This window comes from Ciconia boyciana, chromosome 5 (genome assembly GCF_034638445.1).
Source record: "Ciconia boyciana chromosome 5, ASM3463844v1, whole genome shotgun sequence".
In the NCBI taxonomy this organism is placed as follows: domain Eukaryota; kingdom Metazoa; phylum Chordata; class Aves; order Ciconiiformes; family Ciconiidae; genus Ciconia; species Ciconia boyciana.
In genome coordinates this window covers 26,587,896-26,609,199 of record NC_132938.1, presented here as the reverse complement: position 1 = coordinate 26,609,199, position 21,304 = coordinate 26,587,896, and the positions used below count along the sequence as shown (strand labels likewise).

The 21,304-nt window shown below is 36.3% G+C and overlaps 1 protein-coding gene across 3 annotated transcripts in view; it reads right to left on the bottom strand.

The window, feature by feature from the left end:
• UBE2K (ubiquitin conjugating enzyme E2 K) overlaps window positions 1–21,304 on the bottom strand; it is a 41,350-nt gene that overhangs the window by 6,416 nt on the left and 13,630 nt on the right. For all 3 annotated transcript variants that reach the window (XM_072863430.1, XM_072863431.1, XM_072863429.1), the window contains 3 exons: window positions 16,124–16,217; window positions 10,699–10,757; window positions 8,055–8,137 (listed from right to left, as the gene is read on the bottom strand). In XM_072863430.1, the coding sequence (XP_072719531.1) occupies window positions 8,055–8,137; window positions 10,699–10,757; window positions 16,124–16,217 (236 nt within the window). The remainder of the gene's footprint in view (window positions 1–8,054; window positions 8,138–10,698; window positions 10,758–16,123; window positions 16,218–21,304) is intronic.

Sequence of the window (21,304 nt, the reverse complement as noted above, 5' to 3'; positions counted from 1 at the left end):
ACTGTAAATCTGGAAAGTGTAACATTTTAAATATACAGTTTAATTAGATTTTGATCATGAATACCATCTCTGATCTACCGTTTCAGCTGACACACACTGGAAACGAAATAAGGACCCCACAGAACCTGTGAAAGTTCAGTATTTCAGCTGATTTGATAAGTAGACTCTTAATTGTTGTGCCAAAGGCACAGACAGATGTTCAAGCCAATACACAAAACTGCTTACTCTCCTTAAGTACTAGTAGAAAGGTAACCGGGGAAAATGTGACATCTAAGATTTGAGCAAGATGGTTATGGCACATGAAATGCCAGAGGAAAGTTGTGAAAAACGTGCACACCCCCCCCCCCTTTTTTTTTTTTAACAGACAAACCATTCAATTTTCAGTCAACAGAAAAGTTTCTTCTTTTCAGAAGACTGAAAGTGCAGAGAGTATGTTAGAGTGGGTGGGGAAAAGTGTGACCTGATGGTCCAGATACAAACAAAACAGTCTGCAAACCTATTTCCAGTCTCAGATGTCAGAAATTTATGTATTTTCCAGTACCAAGGCACTGTATTGAGGTAATCTAGCAGAGTATAATGATGAACAGATAACAGATGCTGGTAAAACGTCAGAGGTACGTTTGTGACACCCGAGTATTATATTCTAGATGCTTACATTTACAGTTTTCCTGCTATGTCACTAACCATTCAAATATGCCATTCTTCTCTAATTGTTTCTAATTCTAGAAGATTTTTCCTAGAAACTTACTTGTTTTTGTAGCTTGATAATCATCACTGAGCTTTCACAGTGCAGTGTTCTACATCAAAACGCAAGTGAGAAACATCCCAAGTGACAGAGATTTTAATTAGCACATATTGTCTCATTCCAACTGCCACATCAGCTTGAAGTACCTCAAGCTGAACTTTGCAGACTTAAATCTTCAAAACACCCTCATGCTTTTAGATCCAAATTCTGACAAATCACAAAACCTTCACAACATATAATTCTCCTTTTCCAAACCCATTCCTGAGTAACTAATTTTTTTTCAGAATTTCAGATTATCTTCCAGTTAAATTTAAGTATTTCAAGTTCCAACCTGAGTGCTTCTTCCAAGCCAAAGAATGTGTCTTTAAATTACAAACAAAGCTGGGGATTAACTAGTAAGATTATATTAAATCAGATAAAGAACACCTAGTTACTGAAACGTATCCTCAGTTGTGTGATGAGAGCCTAGCTAACATAGCAAACTCAAGAGTACAAAGCATCTTGTTTTTCCATACCTAAATCACACACACAAAAGCCTCAGTGAAAGAACATAGAAATATTTTTGCTTTACATGTACCTATGCTATTTTATTCTTATAGTTTTCTATTCTTTGTGATCTCTGCTGGTTTATACTGTCTTGAAATTAATCTATTTAAGGTATGCATTGATGACATAATTCACTGTGGTATCTGCTAGTATTAAATTAATGTAATGCAACATGTTTACTATTCCGGCATTCAGGTGTCACGGAATGCTAAGTCTTTCAGGCCTTACTAGGCTTGAATGGATTTAATAATTTTTATTTTTATGCAGTGAATTTCAGGAACTACCACATCCACCACATGCGCTATAAAACCTGAAGTCTTTTTTCCCAGTTAAGTAATTTTATTATGCTATTAGTATAGTTTTAAAGATAGACTTAACATGAAATATCTATCAACTGTAACTGATACTGTAGTTACTTTCACCAAATAAAGCTGTTTTGTACTTCCCTTTACAGAAATCCTTCTACTTTAGAGACATCTGAAAATACTGCCATTATTAAAAGTAGAGAAGACACAAAAGGGGTCATGGCCACTTGTGCCACTTTTACATGTAATTTACTTCCATTTACACTGTTCCTTCTAGGAGTAGAAAATATACCTTGGGGAGCAGGAGGCATTACTTAGGACCAAAGGTGCCATGGACGCCTAGAACACAAGTTCTGTGCTGGCTCCAGACATCTCTGGCTTTCAAGACTGCTAGGCCCTTTCAGTCCCTGTTCATCTGTTACATTTGTAGATTTTTATATAAAGCATACTGGGACTTGAACTTCTGTTCTGACGTTCCAATTTCAAAATGAGTAATAAAAATAAATACCTCATGCATTTGGATATACAGATGGCTATATGCTCAGAGAACTCAAACTCTAAAATAATAAGTTTATAGACAAGACTAGTTTAGCTACATATGTAAAAAGGTTTAAAAATGTAGTTTACAACTTATTTTCAAGTCTCATCTCTCAAAATGGCTTTCACATCTCATGCATAAGACGACAAGTCTTCATTGGACAAACACGTTTAAAGAAGTATCCTTAAATCACAAAAGAAAAGCTGTTACAGCTTCAGCTGCTGTTTGTATTAAAAAAAGGAAATTAAAGTTTGTATTGTGATTAATGGTAAAGAAAATCTGACATATTTCATGTAACTATTGTATACCTATGTAACATTTTCTACCTTTAGGACACCAATTAGCTTTCCTGAGCAAAGAAAGTAAAAAAGTCTTGTTATTTTCTACGTAGCTTAGTCTTAATTTTTCAGACATAAATTAAGATTCCCAGAAGAAACTGGAGGGACAGCTAAAAATAGATTCTCATTTCACCCAAGTACCTTAAAAAGCTCTTCTTCTTTCCCGTTACCTTCTTTTGGGAGAATAAAGTGAATGGAGATGACCATCCCGAACTACATTTACAGACACTAGTAAGGCAGGACCTGCTCCTCATCAGCAAAGAGCAAAAACAATTCTCATCATCAGTTCTGGAGGAAAATCTATGCTGATAATGGCACAAAACTAAAAACCCACCACAAACACCCCACACGACATCCCCACAAGCTAGCGAAGAATATACTGCAAAAAAGTTGTGTTTTCCTTAAAATGAACTTCCAGTGGAAAGATACATGTCCTCTGCATTTTCCAGTGCTCCTCAAGGGTTTATTTTTCCAGAATAGAATCCTGAAAAAAATCTATTTCCAACTCTTCTTATATTTGAAGTTTATTTCTAGCTGTGGATTTATGCACAACATCTCACGGAGTTCAAGCAATTCCCTTTGGTAACTCAAGCTAGCTGCATGCTCGGATTTTAGGTTTTTTATCTCCTCCTTGCCAAAGGCAAGGTTTTGTATCACTCCTGAAAGACTTCTGTCTAACCTGTTCTTAACTGGAGCCTCACAAGTTTCTTGGAAAATCTATTTCAATGCTTCATCATGCTTGATATTCTGCTTGCTAAAATGGCTTTCTAATCTTTCATTGTAGGTTGTATTTGCTTAGACCATCATTCTCGTTACTTTACTCTGGATTTTTCCTACGGTTCCCATCTTTCTCGGAATACAACGCTCAAAGTGGGTACACTACTCCAATGGAAGCCTGACCAATCATAAATAAAAAGTAGGTGGCTTATATCATGAGTTTTGCAGGTAAAACTTCCTACATTCCAACATCCTATTCACCTTGCACATGACATTACAGTGCCTTTGTCCCATGACATTAATGGCTAATCTCTTTAGGAGAAAATCCTGTTTTCTCCTAAAGTTTACAATAACCCTTGACTCCCACCCCCATCCCAAAATACTGCTTAGCCACTATGCAGGCTTGCAAGTTTGACATCTATAAAATGGGAGGAAAGGCCAGTAACATCTACCAGTGAGCTGCAGAGAGCTCACTACAGGGAAGCACTGTCCCTCTGAGAACTTCAAACTAAAAGCGTCCACTCTGGACATCCTAACCAAAACCCAGGCTTTCTATTGGCATTGCATTTGTTAAACAGCAAGGGAAACCTGGAGTGAATCAGAACAAAGAAAGCTGATATATATTTTATTCACTTACACTTTATTTTTGGTAATATCTTGGGGCATTTCCATTAAAAAAAGAGCACCCCTAGGTTGTGTGAATATAGTGAGAATATTAAAAAGCACAGCAAGCCAGCTGTGCCCAGCATGCCTGAGGTAAGAAACCTCTTACCTTTCGATGAGCTGAAAGAGTCCTAAGAGGATTATGAAACACTGCCAGTTTTTCTTTTTCTTCTTCATTTTTAAAGGCTAAGTAATTTTCCATTTAGGAAGTTTTTACTTATGTTCTGTACATTCCTCTCTGGACACAATCTCTCTAGTTATTCTGAGAGGTAACCCAGCAGAACAATGGGAACAGCTGCAGCCAGCAGATTGCCGCTCCACTCTGTCAACCAAACATGGCTACCGGGAATAATTTATTTATTTTAAAAAATAGTCTGCAATATTTATTCCATTTGTGAAATAACTAAGCTTGTTAATCCAAGAGAAAAGCTCTGGGAACTTGTACCAACGGCTTATGGAATCTGGAAGGAGGGAGGAAATGAATAAGGCCTTTGAGTGGAAGCCTGTTCTATAGTCACTATTTACAGGAGAAATACAAGACTGGGCACCCATTAGGGAAAGAAAAAAAAAAGAGAATAATAGAATAGCTTTGACATAGTGCAGGGGGGGGGAAGACAGCCTGCTTGCTGAAGAGGTCCCTCAAACAATGTTAATATTCTCTGCGTTCTTCTCAAAGCTTTAAAGAGGCTCAGTGCTCCTCAAGCACCCTGAACAAAACCCATCAGTTTTAGATGCCCAAGACGACGATTACTATGAGCTGGCTGTTGCTTATGTATCTATTAAAATTGTATTATCTCTTATAATAATGATTTCTGCATCTCAACTAAAACTGAAGTGTGAATCCTCCAGTACAGCCACTATGAAAAAAATATTCTTATTATTCATTTTTATTTTGACTGTCAAAACCACAACAGCCAAGAGTTTTTGTAGCCATACACACAGCCACAACACATTTGCTTGATAATCACTGCTCAAGGGATTTATGCAGAACAGCTTTCAAGTAATTTAGTTCTCAGGTTTCATTGAACAATATTAGATACATTTTATAGTTAAAAATAAAATTTTGAGATAGAATACTAACCTGGAAGACAAATATAGGCTACAGTAAGTGAAACCACATAACAAGAGTCATATCAGATCAGCATAAACAGTATTCCTTCTACAAAATCATATCCCTATTGTAATTCTACCAGCAAACAGTAGCTGTTTTGCAAACAAACTGGCATAACAGGTATTTACAAATCTAAACATGATGAAAATCCACAGCTGCAAAGAATTTCAGCATCAAGCACATACTGTGGAGAAAGAATTTCATTAAACTCATTAAAAAAAACATTTAAAGACATTACTTTGCAAACTGATAAAACCTCCTGCCAATATGCAGAACTATCTCAACTATGCTCATTAGAATAGAAAAATCATTATCATGGGATGAGTAGGGAAGAGACTTTTTTTAACTATACAAACACATTAAAATCTTTGTATCTGTAGTCACCATATATAAATGAGTATTTTATCAGTTTATTAACTCTTTAAGGAACCCTGCTAAGTCCTAAAGGCCCAAATTCTGTCCTTCAACTCCCACTGACCTCACTGAAAAACACAGATATGCATTGGAATTTGAGACTTACATTTAAACACAGCAACAAGAGCAGCATTATTCAGTTAAGAGCATTACAAGTCAATGAAGTGGCACTTCAGGAACAGAGCTCGTTACTAAAAGATTTGACAAGAGAGACTACAGAACTAAATATATTTTCTAGAACACAGCTGTTAGAATATTTCAGAACTGCATTTGTCCCATTTACCTTTGAATACCTAGTGAAATCCATTAAATATTAAATTATCAAGGTTGGGGGGTGTTGCTTGGGTTTGTTTTGCTTGCTTTCTAATGAAGCTATTGTTTTATTAAAACCGTTGTTCAACCTACACATGCAGAAAAAACTTAAACATGGTGACATGGGCATTTCTCAGTTTAAAATAGCTAAAACAGCATATGCCGAAGAACAATAAACAACTTGTTCAAACAATATTAACCATTCATATGGCTTAGGAAGTTTTAGGAAGCTACTCGGAAAAAAAGTCTTATCTATCACAATACTGAAATCCTTCAAAAGAGAAAGGATGGAGGTAGCCACAACAGTTTCCTCTTCTCCAAAGGACCAGAGGCTTTGACAAGCACTTCAACAATGCCCAGGTGATTTTCATTTGCCATTCTATGATTAAAAAACAAACAAAACTTACAAAGAGCACCACCGGAAAAATGAAGGGATCACTACATTAAGAATAATTTGAAAAGGGATTATAGTATATAGGAAGCCTCCCTCCTGTCACCATGAAATTCTGTGAAATTCTTTCCTTAGTGCTTCCAAATGAAGACAGTGTTTCATAGGAAGAGTTTAACAGTGTATAAGTGGCATAATATCGATGCTCCCTGTGTCAGCTAGTCTAAATACGCAGAAGGCAAGTTCTTGTTCCAATAATCCTATTTTGTATACATCTTGGCAAAGGAAGGTATTAATGTGGTTTTTTTTTTCTGTCAAGCAGAACTGAGACACAGATTAAGTTATCTGTGCAAGACCTAACTTTCAAAGATTACAAGAGCACAAGTCCAATCTCTCCTGTTCTTCCTTTCCAATTCTCAATGGTTTTGACAAAAAAAAGAAAATTAAGTTGAAGCTCATGATTTCTTTAGGTCTTTGTTGCCTTTTGGTATTTTATATTTTTTAGCTTGATCAGCCACTGAAAAGGCCAGAAACTTTCATCTTAAAGCTATTAACTGCTTCACTCTTAAAGCAGCAGTTTTGGGATAAGACTGAATTTTGCGAGACTGTTTCAAGTCACAATGTTTGGCAATGCTCAAAGACAATAGAAGACCTGTTCCAGGGCTGGAAACCAAAATGTGGTCTCCTGAATCCCAGTCCATTGCTACAGAAGCAAGATCATCCATCCTTCTCCACAGAAAACACTAATTAGGGAATATATTAAAGTAATATGAAGATAACAAGAAAATGTTTTTAAAAAGCTTTTAAATTACTTTGGTTTTAATTCAGAATGTGATAAATAAGCATGACTTCTGCTAGGGACTGTCTTTCCTCAAAGTTTCTAGGGGAAAATGCTAAATAAGTGTCATTTGAGAAACATGATGTTTAGGGGCTTCAGTATGGAAAGATTAACCTTGAAGATACTTGTTAAAAGTCACAGACTTTGACACTATGAGTAAAGCAACTAGACAGTGCATAAAGGAGTCCCAAAAGATTGAAGAAAAAAAAACACACTCTGAGCTTAAAAACTTTGGATAAATTCTTCCCAGGGGAGTATTAATGACACTGGGATGCAGTTCCATGTTAAGCACCTTTGCTGCTAGAAATAAAGAATTTTTGCTTTCCTATATCCTCTCTACTTAAGCCTTGTCGTGAGTGAAATAAGCCTACCTAGGAGAGCAGGTTTATGTGCTCTAGTTCAAACCAGTGAAGTGATCCCCATTAAACGCACCCTCCAGTTTGGACACTTACAGGTCTATTCCACAGGTTTTGGCTATTAAAACTTTTTCAGTAACATTAAGTAATCAAAAGTCAGCAACTGACCAGCAACTAAAAGGCAAACGGTTTACAGAGGTGCAACACAAATATTATCAGTGATAACTGTGAGACAGAATCAGTATGGTCAGTCTCTTCTTCTCCCTTTCCTACTGCTGACCTGTTACCTTTTAGACTCCCAGACTCACTTCATACATTGTTTTAGCTCTATCAGAACTGATTTTTATTTGGAAGTAGAAGTCAAGAATCAGAATGAAGATAAGCACTTGGGTTTTTTCTGCTTACACCTCAGGAGGCTGAAAGGACAAAATTCAGGATGCAATAGGTAGCATTTGTTAATGGAAAAGAACGAAATAAATAAAAAAATTAACTCCTGCAAAAACACCCAAAGCATCAACAACAATGAAATGTTCACCCTAACCCTAGTGTAAAAATTTTTGGAAAAGCTCTCTATGCATATAATATCTACTTAGTACTTTCCAAAATTACCACCCAATCATTTCATTTGCATCTTTTCAATTCAAAATACTATACAGAAATATTGTAAGCTTTAAGGACATGTCAAATTACAAATGCAAAGTGAAAAGCAACATGAACTGTTGCCTCCTATCCAGGGCACTGGTATATTTGATTTGGCACATTTAAATCCATATGGAATCTTACCACTGATCTTTCAGAATATCCAAACAAATGGCCCCAGTGACTGAGCTAATATTAGGATGCCATATTTTGGTGATAAACCGCACCTAGAAAACAAGACAATTTTAAAAAACAAAAATGGTTATTAAATGCAGTATATTAAGTAAACATTTTAAATGCACCATTTCTAATAATATTATTTTAAAAATACTAATTTAGGAAATATCAGGCTAAAAAACAGAATTAAGACGTGATAACACTTACTTCAGGAGGCTTCAAGTTTGCAAGGCAATTTGTTAGACAGAGCCTTCCTTTACTCAAAAACAGACTACCACCCATTTGAGGACACCAAACTCATCTCTAACTGCTTTCCCATACACTGTCATGTGCGCACATCCCTGCATCACACAAAGCCATTTAGAAATATCTGCCAGCAGTACCAGCGTTTTGACATAAGCAGATGGTCAAATAGAGACTTAAAACTTCCAACATTGTAAATGCTAGAAAGTCCACTTTTAATAAAGTGAAACAAGTCCCTGAACTCTTAATGTAGGCATTGGATCTCACTGTTCAGCTAAACTGTTGGTAGCTACAGAAGTATTATACAGGTTTCCTTGGTGGATGCTACTACTTCCACAACCATCCCGTCTCATTACCTGTATGCAGAAAGCTCTTCAACAAACCAAAACCCAACTAGATTACAATTATTTTTCTTTACTGTTGAAAGGATCTAGTCCCAACATTCATTCATTGATCATGTCCATATTTTTTACACTAAAATAAAGTGTATTCATGCTCACAAAGCATGAATAAAATCAGTTTTGTTTGGTTTGTTTTTTTAAAGACACTGAGAAAGTTAAAAGCAGCATTTTCTTTTAAAAGTCTCAAAACCCAAAGCTGTCCTCTGAAAGAAATATATACATGCCTTTAGAAATTTCTCCTTCATTTTCTTCAAACCCCTTATTTCAGGTTGCGCTGTCTTCTAGTGACTTTGACCTGTCTCTGTTTCTCACCTCTACCTCCTCATCCCAAACTCCTGACAAACATTTTATGTATAGTGCAGATCTTTCTACTTTTGCCCCTCATCTGCAAGCAAATCAATGCAGAGAACACGTTATTTGTCAGGCACTAGAGCAAAAGATTGTACATACAGGGCTCTAATAAAATCAGTGCAATCATGGTGTATAAATAGGCAAGACCATAACAGTACCGCTTTCCAGGACAGAATATAAGAGATCATGTCAGCTGGGGCACTTATTAACTAGCTCAACTCTCTAAATCACTTTGAAAATGTAAAAAGCCATGTAAATACTAGGTAATTTCTCACAGTGAATGATGGCTAACAATGGCTGTCAAAGCACATACTGAACAAGATAAAGAAATCATTCAGATCAAAGGCAGGGCTAGACACAAGCAAAAAGGCCTCCAGTTCAAGACTACAGACTCCAGAACAAGTAGTACTATGCTACAGTGCACTGAGCTTCTAACAGCTGTCTATAAGCTTTGGAAATGAAAACCACCAAGCCCTACAGCAGCAATTAAACCATGGTCCATAGACCCGTCTTTCAGCATCTACGACCTGTTTCAGCTCTCCTTATTTTCACTCCTGCCAGAACACATGCAGACCAAAGAACTGAAACCAACAGACATTTCATTAAGACCTTCTGTGTCTTTCACTCCAGCCTCAAGGAAGTCATTCAAAGGACAAGAGCCAAGGAGCTACTGGCACCTCTCCCTTCCTCCTCTTCCCCAGTTCCTTCCCAGTATTACATACCAGGGTGAAAATAATCAGGATGTAGGACACATTCTTAGTTCAAAGAGATCTTTCAGACAAACAGAAAACCAATCAAGAAGCTGAGTCAGACAACTCAGGAGTCTACTGATTCATCAGAAGCCACTGAAGAAGGGTCTAAATCAGGGCACAGGAATATACAGTTGCAGCTGCACATGGCTGGGGAGAACACTATTCAGATTGATCCATTTAGGAGGAAAGTGGAATCACAAATTTAAAGTGCTAGAAAGATACAGTAAAGGTGAAAGGGCAATAAGTTGTAAAAAAATGTATGAGTGACTTTACCACAGCCATTTCTCTTGTCTCTCATCCATGTGCACGTTTTATGCATTCCTTCAACAGAGCTGCAGTACGACCACTATATTTCTCTATTGGTTTTTCAAGTCACACAACTGTACACCTCCCTATTTAATTGTTACTAGGAACTTGGCAGGTTAGACCCAAGACTCTACTAAGTATAACTTATAGAGCCCAAGAAATTAAAAGAATCAATAATTCCCTATTACAGCATTTCTTCAGTGATACTGAGGGGGAGGGAAGATAGCCATACTCTCTACAACAAGTAAAACTATCTGAAAACTGTATTTATCTTGCCAAAAATAAATTCCATGAGGGTCAATAATAAGGCACAAGCTCCTCCCCAGAATTTGCCAGTTTGTACTTTAAGGAATAATCAGTGTGTACTTCTGATTGAATACAGCTACACATCCTGCATTTTTTCTACCTAAAGATGACAGCTCCAATGCCTGTCTAGAGGATAATAAAAAAAAAGGAAGATGGGTACTACAAAGAGACTACACACACAAGCAAATAAATAAGAATACTCAAAACCAACTTGTTAGCCAAATTATTTTATCAAAAAAGTGTTTACAGTACCTTAGGAGGATTAAATGGATATGTTTCTGGAATTTTTATCTCTAGTTGATACCTTCCACCTGCAAAAGACAAGAACAAGTTAGAAATTAAAACAAAAGAACATTACTCAAGCTTAGTCTTTCATGACAATAAAGCTTACGTTTCTAAATGGACAGGTTTTCAAGTAATTCAAATGTACTCAGAAGTATTAGGTAGAAGATACTTCTAAATTTCATACATTTTATAAATAAATGCATATAAAGTCAATCTAATAAAGTAATATTTGCTTATGCAAATCAGAATCTGTATTTCTTAGGTATATTTAATGTGTACATTCTCCTATAGTTTCTTGTTTCCAACATTATAATTTCCATGCTTTACTTTAGTAAAATATACCAAAATATGAACCAAATATCCCCCAAACAGATGAAACAATAGGCCACAGGAACGTTCAGGCTGAACATGGGATATTACATTATTTTGACTCTTTTCTGATACCTCATGCCAATAAGTTTTCTTCAAATTACACAATTGAAATTAACTGTATTTCAGTTGAAACTTTCTGGAACTCAAGAATGTTCAACTAAGTAATTTAAGAAAAGCTCCCACACTTTGGGGGAAAAAAAAAAATAAAGGAGGGTCCAATGTTACTTCCACTGTGTTCTACATTACTGTCTGAAGTAGTTACTTCTATTCCAACTCTGCAAACACTTTGACACACTAGTACTATTAATACAGGTTGCAGGATTACAGCACACAATAAAGGATAGTATGAGCTTGGCAGACAACCATCTTCTACCACCCTTTTCGAAACATTTCTCATTTTTCTCTCCCTGTTACAGTATCACTACCTATGTCTATTTCAATTATAGTTTTGTTAACATTCAAGTTTACTATCAATACATATATCTTCTGGAGCAATCTCAAACTATCTCTGCCTGCCCACCGAAGATCATTTGCCAGACAGCAGTTTAATGGCAAAAAGAAGAGTATAACAAAACATATACACCAATTTAGACATTTAGTTTTTATAGAAACTGAAAACATTTCTCATCACTTGCAATTTTTTTCCTCATCCCACCGCTGTTCTTTCAGAAATAAACTTTTTCCCTCCCTCAATGTACTTTGTTACAATTTATAAATTTCTTTGAATTAAAGTTCAAGTATCTGCAATTGATTTCCTTTGGGATTTGAACAGTGATTTACTCTGTTGCAAATCACTCTATACAAAACCAGCTCTCAAGTAGTCTCAATACAGGCAGCAAGATTCACATGCAGGAAAAAGAAACCTCAAAGGAATAGTCTGAACAGTTATAACCTATGGCACCTTTTTATCAGTGCCAAAATGCACCTTAGCAGCTACTAACACCTCTCACTTTTAAAGTGTAATTCAGTCTAATGCAGTACACCTGAAACTGGTTAATATCAGTTTGGTATGTTACACTACTTTCTACAGCTGGTTTTTCTCACTTAATACTACAGTAACTTGAGAAGATTTAACAGAAAATACAATAGAAGAAAGGCCAATAAACATTAACTATTATAATTTTGGATTTAAGTTGATCGCTTGTCTGCTTACAGGACAGCACAGGCAAAATATTTTTGGAGACATGTACATCAACAACAGACCTTCAGTAAGTTTGCTTTTCCTTTTGTCTGAATTGAAGCATAATTCAGCAGCAATTTTTCCTAAGAAACAGAACAATTACACTGTTCCTGGACTCAAAATTCATCAGTCCCTGTAAGATTTTACTGTCACACCATTTTGTAATGTAATATAAAACCTATCCTTAGGTATTACCATTTCTTCTGCTTACCATTAAAACTTGCCTTTAAAAGACAGACTATTACAGCCTTCTGCATAACAGGCTATTCAGCCACCAATTTTTTTCCACCTGGAATGTACAAGTCCAAAAGATTTTAAAACTGCAGGGACTAATGAGTTGGTAATATTATTTATATGGTATTGTTGTCGTGCACTGAAGTTTACAGTTAAAAAATATAGACTTGAAGACTTAAACTGAATAAGTGTGGATATTAATTTCCTTAATACTACATTTAAAACGCAAGTGCCTAACATACTAACTTCTGCATGCCAATATTTCTGTGGAATTTTTTTTAAAAGGATTATGCATATGCATGGCTTTTTCATAGCTATTTAATACTTGAGATCAAATTAAACAGTAATGGCAGATTATTCCTTCTGTACTCCTACTGGAGCATGTGTCTCACAATAGAGCTAAGGCAAGTTTTAACCATTTTCCTTGAAGAAATACCCTATTATAAATTTTGCAGTTACCGTGGCTCACATGCAAACTTGGCTTGAAATTAATACCATGGTTACACAGAGTTTAAAAAAAAACAAAAAACAAAACCAACAACAAAAAACCAACCTATCTATTGAAAAGCTCTTGAATCAAGTAAAACCCAGCAGCCATTAATCTAGACTTCAAAGGTCCTCTCTCCAAACATACATGTTTGGATGTGGGATGCAAACATGTTTCAATTGAAGTTGTCTCTTGCAATAGTCTGATAATTGATCAATATGGGTTGACACTACTGACAGAAAAATAAAAGCTGTAAAATTTGTCAACAATAGATGGCATTCTTCCTCTCAGTCATTAACCAATGTCCTGAAATCACCTATAAAAGAATGTTGCAGCAGCAGTTTGTTTTCAGATACCTCACCAACTGTGGTCAACAATAAATTATTACTGTTCTTTCACTTCACAATGGTCCTAGAATTCCCTCCTGTATCATGGAATGGTCTGACCTGAACTACTGCCTTAATTAGCTTTTCTTCATAAAGCACTTCTTGCCATGTCATTGTTCAGACTATAGATGACAGGACATCAGTCAGTAATTACACAGTGTGCCTCACTGCATTAGTCATAAAATGTAAACTACACACACTGGCAAACCCTTCACAATTACATAAGGGAATAAATGCATAAAACTGTTACAGAAATATTAACATTCCAAAGCAAATTACTCAAGTGTCAGGAAACACCAGAAATGGGGCTGCCGGTAACTTTCATTTTGCTCCTTGGTGCATATGCCTTCTAGATTAAAGTAAGCATACAAACACATTACTTTTCCATGAGATCCCTGCCATAATCAGAATACATAATAGTTTTAGCCCTCCAAAAGGGATATTTACTATATCCTCATCATTAAATGTACTCATATGTATGTAACTATGCATGCATGCATTTCACATCAAATTCCACACTAAACACATATTGCTGATTTTCATTAGCAGGATATGCTGAATATGTGAATACACAGTGCTCAGCTTTTGAAATTTTGGCCGAGCAGAACTATCCAGCATCACACAGAACCCAGTTCTGCAGACAGACATTCAAATATTTTTTTTTACCCTCTTCGTGAACTGCTATACAGTTTTTAACTTTTGTGACACATTAATACATCTTTTATTTCAAATAACTCTCAACACATTCTCCAAAAAAGGTCCATTTTATAAGCCGAGGCAATGCTGACCTGGAGGGAAAAAAATGGCAAGCTGTGACAAACCAACTCACCCGAGGAGGATTCATTCTGTTTGAATGGAAAAAAACACCACCCCCCCCCAAAACACCACCCTCCCCCCACCATTCAGATGTTTCCTAGTATCCAATTACTTAATTTTGCAACATCTTAACATATGTATATAAGACATGGATTTACAAGACCAACTATATTTGCAAAAGAACTATTACGCTAAACAGAATGATCCACTTCCAAACAGGTTACCAGCACAACTACGTATTTCAGGTCCACAGCACAGTTCTCCCTTTAAATTGAACACACATGTTATAACCAGAATAAATCACCTTCTTTCCAGACATTATCTTCTGTTAACTAACCACTAGTGGCTGATGAGATGAGGATAGAGACATATAGGGGAAGGGAGAGAGGGGGGAAACGGCCATTATTTGCTAGACAGACAGCAGAGGAACTCTGGGACTCAGGTTCTGGAGGGGAGCACCCTTACTATTACAGATGCTTCTACTTTTCTACTCACTCCCTTCCAGGCTCATTTCCTTTCTCCTCAGCTTCTGACACCTTCCACCCCTGCCCAATATTCTCCAATGTCAATGTCTGTTAGGCTGCTTCCTCATCCTTTATCTGCCCTGGGGCCCAGCAGGGGGTGTGTGTGGGGATGGGCACTGGGGAGACTCTCCCTGCTCTCAAGTCCAATGCTGCTGGACCAGCAACTCCCAGCCCAGAGAAGCAATCACAAGGGTTGTCCTCCTTAGTGAAGATGCAACCACCAGATTTTCATCAGTAGCCACTAATGCATTTGAGTGCATATACACCTATACCTACACAACAATTTTCAGATATTTTCCCCACTTTATGAGAATTTAGTTTTCAAAATAATGACAAATGGCACATGTCTGGTCTCTGGACAATACTCAAGTCCCATTCTTAGCTCCAAGGCATAGAGCAACTAGAGCAACTGAAAACTTGGAAAATTGTGTTAATTTCTAACAAAACAATTTATTTTCCTGTAACATTCTTTGAGATTTTTTTTTAACTGGAAGTTCAAATTCAAATCAAAGTAGATACCTGGCATGGAATATTTGAATAAAACACCATTTAAAAGTAACAAAAAAATTAAAAAAAAAAACCCAAACCCACCACAATATCCTCATTTATCATCAAGGAACTTTAATAGGTGTGTCTGCCAGCTCCATATGTATTATACACAAACAGAAAGTTTACAAGTACCAGCACTATTGAGTAATTTGGTATTTCTGATGAAGTATGCTATATTAGCTTCTGTTAAAGCTTCTATATGTAATAAGTTATCTTGCTTTTTCCAGCCGGAAGAGATGCATGATTACTGATACCAGCTTTAATAAACAAGAAAGTCAATAGGTGTAATTTTTGAAGAGAGCTATAGACATTAAGTTCTACTACTGAGTCCCCCACTCCAGTATAAATTAAAGTATTGGGATCCATGGATGCCCGAGATTAATCCCAAATTTAACTTGCAATGGCATCTCTCCTTGAGGTAGAAAAATGCAACACCTTTTTAAATGATCACCACATTAGATCACAGAAATACATGTACAGTTACATTAGATTCTGAAGCTCAGCTTCTTGATGCTTCATGGCTAAGGAGCTTAAACTGTCAAGACTGTTTGTCAAGGCAAACTAAAAGTCAGAATTATACCAATCCCACTGCACAGCTTATACCTGTAAATTAACCTTTGATATGGGATAGTCTATCCTACTGTAGAACAGACCTGTCTTCAAGCAACACAAAAGTTGAATTGAAATATTTTTCAAGTTTAAAGTTTGTGTTTTTTTAAAAAAATCAGACTATTTTAAAATACATAGCTCTACATTTTTATGCTGTAAATTAATTTTACAATCAAAGCATCAAGACACATGAATTGAAGTGTACAGTTATTGTATACACAAAAACATTACTTGCCTTCATATGGTGTGTCCGGAGGTCCTGCTATTTCTCCTCTTAATTCTGTAAAATTCTCATCTACAAGATCTACTTTAATTTGATTTTTGCTCGTCTTAAAAATAAACAGAGAAACAAAGAATCATAAGTAAGCATTTGACATACAGATTTCACCAAAATATGGTATTTTAAATTTTCAGAATAGTAGTTTAAAAAAAAATTTAAAATATAGTAAGCTAAAGTGAATAGCTATCTTCCAGTTGGAATTTTACTTCATTAAAAATAGACTATTTGTGAAGCATTAGAAATCTCAATAATACAGTTTACACTATTACTAAAATAAGCAAAGCAACCCAGCAATATAATATCTAAAGTTATATTTTTAAGTTGATTACATTTTTAAAAGACCGTGATCTTTCAAATCAGCTATTAATTCTACATATCTTAAACTATAAAATTAAACTGACCAAGTTAAACATTGGTTTTTTCCTTGTTTAGAGCAATTTAGTTAATAAGACATGAATGTCACTTTCACTGGAATACAGAAAGACTTCCCCAAATGCAGCGCTCACTATTTTTAAACAATACAATGATCTAAACAGAATCCTGTAGTCTTGCTTAAGATCATGTTTATCTTTAATATTTAGGCGTAAGGTACAATTTATTTATACACTTGAATTTCATTGTCACCTCCTCAACATTTTCACACCCCATATCAACTTGCCTACAAAATAAAACCACTGTATTTTGATAGTGAAAAAACCATATGTTTTCCAGAAACTGATTCTCAGAAGTGTTTAGCCAGAGCTACTCCTTCCATTGAATTTGCCTTCCAAGTCGAGACAGCAGTGAAATTCATACACATCTTCCAGACAGTAACTTTTTGGGGTGGATGCAAAGCAGAATCTCCTTTTAGAAAGACATACCATGAAGTTTTTAGAGGTAAGTAATTACAGGTTTGTCCATTCTGCTACTTCTGTAAAGCATGCTCACTGACTGCAATACAGATTTCCTGAATCCTATGTGGTGGTTTTGTTTTGGTTTTTTTTTTTTTTTGTTTTTTTTTGTTTTTTTTTTTAAGAACTCATATCATCTTCCCAGATCCTTTAAAACTGTTCCAACTAGGTCTATGCCAAAAAGCCCTGTGCAGCTGTGTTTCTCTTCTCCCTCAGAGTAAACCGGGTTGCTGACAGCTATAAGAGTTAAGTCAGATAAAGCTGAATGGTTGCCATCAACTGGTTCTTCGATCTACCAATGATGTGAACCATTAAGGATGGAGAATTCACTGAACAACAGCTGGGTGATTACCTCTATTTCTTTCTGGTAAATGTTCTGTAGATTCAGTCCCCCCCACCAAAGAGGGTGCTCTTCTGACCAGAGATGCTCACAGGTATAAAGAAAAATCAAAGTTTAAGTAAAAGTTTCACCATGTAAAAGACCCCAATTAAAAGTTTCACTAAATTAATCCAATGGTGATTTGGGAGCTTTTCAGATCTATAGTTACATACATTTGTCTTTAAAACTTGGGTAAAAACTCTTCAACCTACACAAATAAGGCAGCACCTGCAACTGCATAGTTGAGGCCAAGTACTGCACTTCAAAAAAACAAAGATTCAACCACGCTACAAATTAAGAACACACCTTGGACCTCCAAAATCAAAAGCCAGTTAAATACTAAATGTAATGGTTCTGTTTTACTAGTTTATATCTATAAACTACCTTTTTGTTTTAAGCTCAGCATCAGATCTTGCATTGTCTTTCATGACCTTAGCTAAGACATCAGAGAAAGGAAGCTTATTAACAGAACCGATAAAATTATGTTTTTAAACATATTTTAGATTTATTTTCTTTCCTGCTACTGTTCATGTAAGTTGCCGGACCAGGGAGCAACCAAAACAGTTTTCTTTCAAAGCTCTGTTTCCATAATACTGAGCAGCAGCAGAACAGACTGTCCCAGTGAGACAGCCCTCCCCAACAGCCAGGCACTGTAAGAAACTCCCTCTCTGAATCCAAACTCAATCATAGGCAACACATTGAAACAACAAAAACTTGAAAGCCTTCCAACCCTCCCTTTAAGTTTTTTGCTCTCGCTGTTCCAACTGGCAGCTCATTCCACAACCTCACAATTGTTAAAAGCCTTGTAAACTACAATTTAGGTGAAGTTATATTCTATTTACCCCATCTGTGACAGCATTGTTTCCCAGCTTCAACAAGTTTCTTTGTACCTCTAGTATCTATTCCCCTCGCAAAATATATGGTATTTATACCGATTTCCCTTTTCAGCCTTAATTTTGCTCTTTAAAAGCTGAAATTTTAATCTCGCCATACTGATTTTTTTTAAATTTCTCCACTCTACATCCCATGATCACCTAACTAGCCCTACGTAAAAGAATTTAGCTGAAGTCTCAGAATCAGTGCCACAAACACTCTGTTGCACTCACTGAAAATACATCACAACCAGCATAACCTAAGATCAATTTTGCCTTCTCCTGTGGCAGCACGACACGAGGCTCAGAGCAAGTGACAGAGTCCAGCAAGGCTTCCTGTGGAAGTTTTTGTCCTCTTCAGTGACTGCATTGTGCTTTCTCAGAAGTACTGCCCCTGTGCATTACCTCTTAGTTCACGAAGCAGCACATTGCTTTAAATAACCAATACCGTTAACGAGCCACCAACACTACCTGCTCAGGCAATGCAGTCAGTCATTCTAAAGTCTATTCAGGTTCTCCTGCTCCCCCTCTGTCAACTAGTAAGTTGTCAACTTCACCTGGTAAGCCCCAAGTTGACAGCAGTAGTTCTTGTTCTTTGCAAGTAAACCCGTAACTTTCCATCTTGAGGACTGAAGCAATAGTAAAAGGGACGAATTTCAATAATACAATCAATGGTTAACCCATGCTGCAGCTTGCTTAATTTTTTACTTAGCATTTCACTTTTCTTCAGTGCCCTGCACACTGTTGTAGCAGCCTGGATATTCACCTTCATATTCAATGTCAATTAGTACCACACTAATTTTTCACAACAAATCCTTCCTGACTCCATAAATTTGGTAAAAAAAAAAACAAACAAAAACCCTATTGCTAAGCTCAGTTTCTCTCAAGAGTGAGCAATCCTGGTTCTCCCATTTGAGATGACTGCTTTTATTATTACAGCTGTAGCTATCTCCATACCCTTATTTCCTTTGTACAGAACCTTGAGGAAAAATGGCAGGCTATATTACACTGTTTCAGTGTAAGGATTAATTTAATTTCAGGTTCATGCTTGAATTCTACCATGCCCTCCACATAACAAATGCATTTTTTTATTTACATAGCTGAAGAACCTTTTTCATGCTATTCTGATAGCCTTTTCAAGGTGCAACTCAGCCTGACCTTGCCAATTCTTGCTTCTTCCTTCATCCCTGGAGCAATAACTAATATTTAACTGTACTGGAGTGATTATTCATCCAATTAAATCTGGAGTGTTTCCCTACAATATCTCCCCTTAATGAGGATCACATAGGATAAAATTACTTAATTTTAGCAGCTCTAACAGAATAAATTCCTGGCCTCCACCGTAATCTAAGCTGACTCTAAAATGTTACCAACAGCAGAGTTCTCCAAAAGCACGTCTCTGACACCAATGATCTTATCACAGAATTTATGAATCGACTTGTGATCTCACAAGACAAGTTGATTTTCCAGAAGCAGTTCTACAAAGACCTCATTACGCTTCCATACCAAGTCTAAAATAGCATCACCTCCTGTTGATTCAGCAACAATCTGGTGACTAAATCACTGGGCTAGCAATCCCTGAAATATGAGCCATGCCATCACTAGCAGCATTTACTTCCATAATCTCAACGAAGTTAAATTCTGTAACAATAAAATTCCCACTAGCATTTCTCACCAACGTGAAAACACTCCACTGACACCAAAATCCTTTTCTAGGAATCTACAAGTCCAACACTATACCAGCAGAACTTCCTATCATCATACCTGAAAATGATTTTGATCAAGACTGACAAGAAAAAAAGAGAAAGGAGTGTTAATGCAACATATTATACAACGCATTACACCACTCCCCCATCTTTTTTTCTTCATATTCTAGTCAGATTATGCATAGCCTGTTTTTCTTTCTAAATGCATCCCCTGCTTCACACTAGGGCTCAGTCAAAAGATTTGTTGTCTTTTAGACCATCCCAACTACTGAGACTCTTTATGCATTGCTATAGTCATGCTTACCCAATTTTATTCTGCCTTGTGGAGATTAAACCCAAGCATAGAAATTAAATTAAAAGTGTGAGGCAGAAAAGTTGGGGAAGATTCATAAGGCACTTTCATCCATTACAAAAGCCTTATCTCTAAAAAGAAACCCAAAGGAATCAATCCTTCATGAAGAGTCATTCTGTGAGCATCTCCCAAAGATTGGGCACTCAATCACATTTATCACAGTAGCTATTTATCAATAATATTTTGACTTGTCTTTGCCTGCCTCTTCTTTAAAAAAAAAATAATAATCCAGAATTACACTGTCTAGTTTTGTATCCGAGTATCTTCCTTGTATAGAAGATACAATCCACTCCAGCAGAAACTTTGAAGAGTAAGTTCTGCCACTGTGAAGACTTTATCTCAAGTCTTCCTCACTTCTAAAATCCTTTGAAAGAGCATCTCTGGACCTTGTAAATATTACTCTCAGCAGACAACAAGCTCTTCTGTTCTTTTTATTCACCATAGTCTTCAGGCCCTAACAAGGAGTCCCTCGTTAGAGGGGCCTGCCTTCTTTCTGCAGTTAATCCACCCTTTCTCCTGAGCCTCCCATGCCATCTCCTCCTGTCTTCTCCAATCTGCCTTTAAAAAACTCTTTTATTTATGTGTTATTCATGGCCTACTATCTTCTTCATTAGTCCAGTACCTCCACTCTTAAAAATCAAAGTTTTCCATCACAGAAGATTAAAAGCAAAAAGAGAGCCAAGACAAAACTGTAACATATCAACATCACAGGAGCATGTTAAGAGAAGATGATAAAAATTGCACTGTTCTTCTAAACATTTCTTTCCCACATACAAAATACTATTTACTACATTTACAAAAAAAAAATTATATATTCCAAGTTAGATCTTGAGATAAGTCTACTTCCTGAAGACTGAAGGTAGATGACATGAATTTTTTTTTTTTTTAGAAGTAGGAATTACAAGAGCATCAGAATTTTTTATGCTTTCCAAAAAGC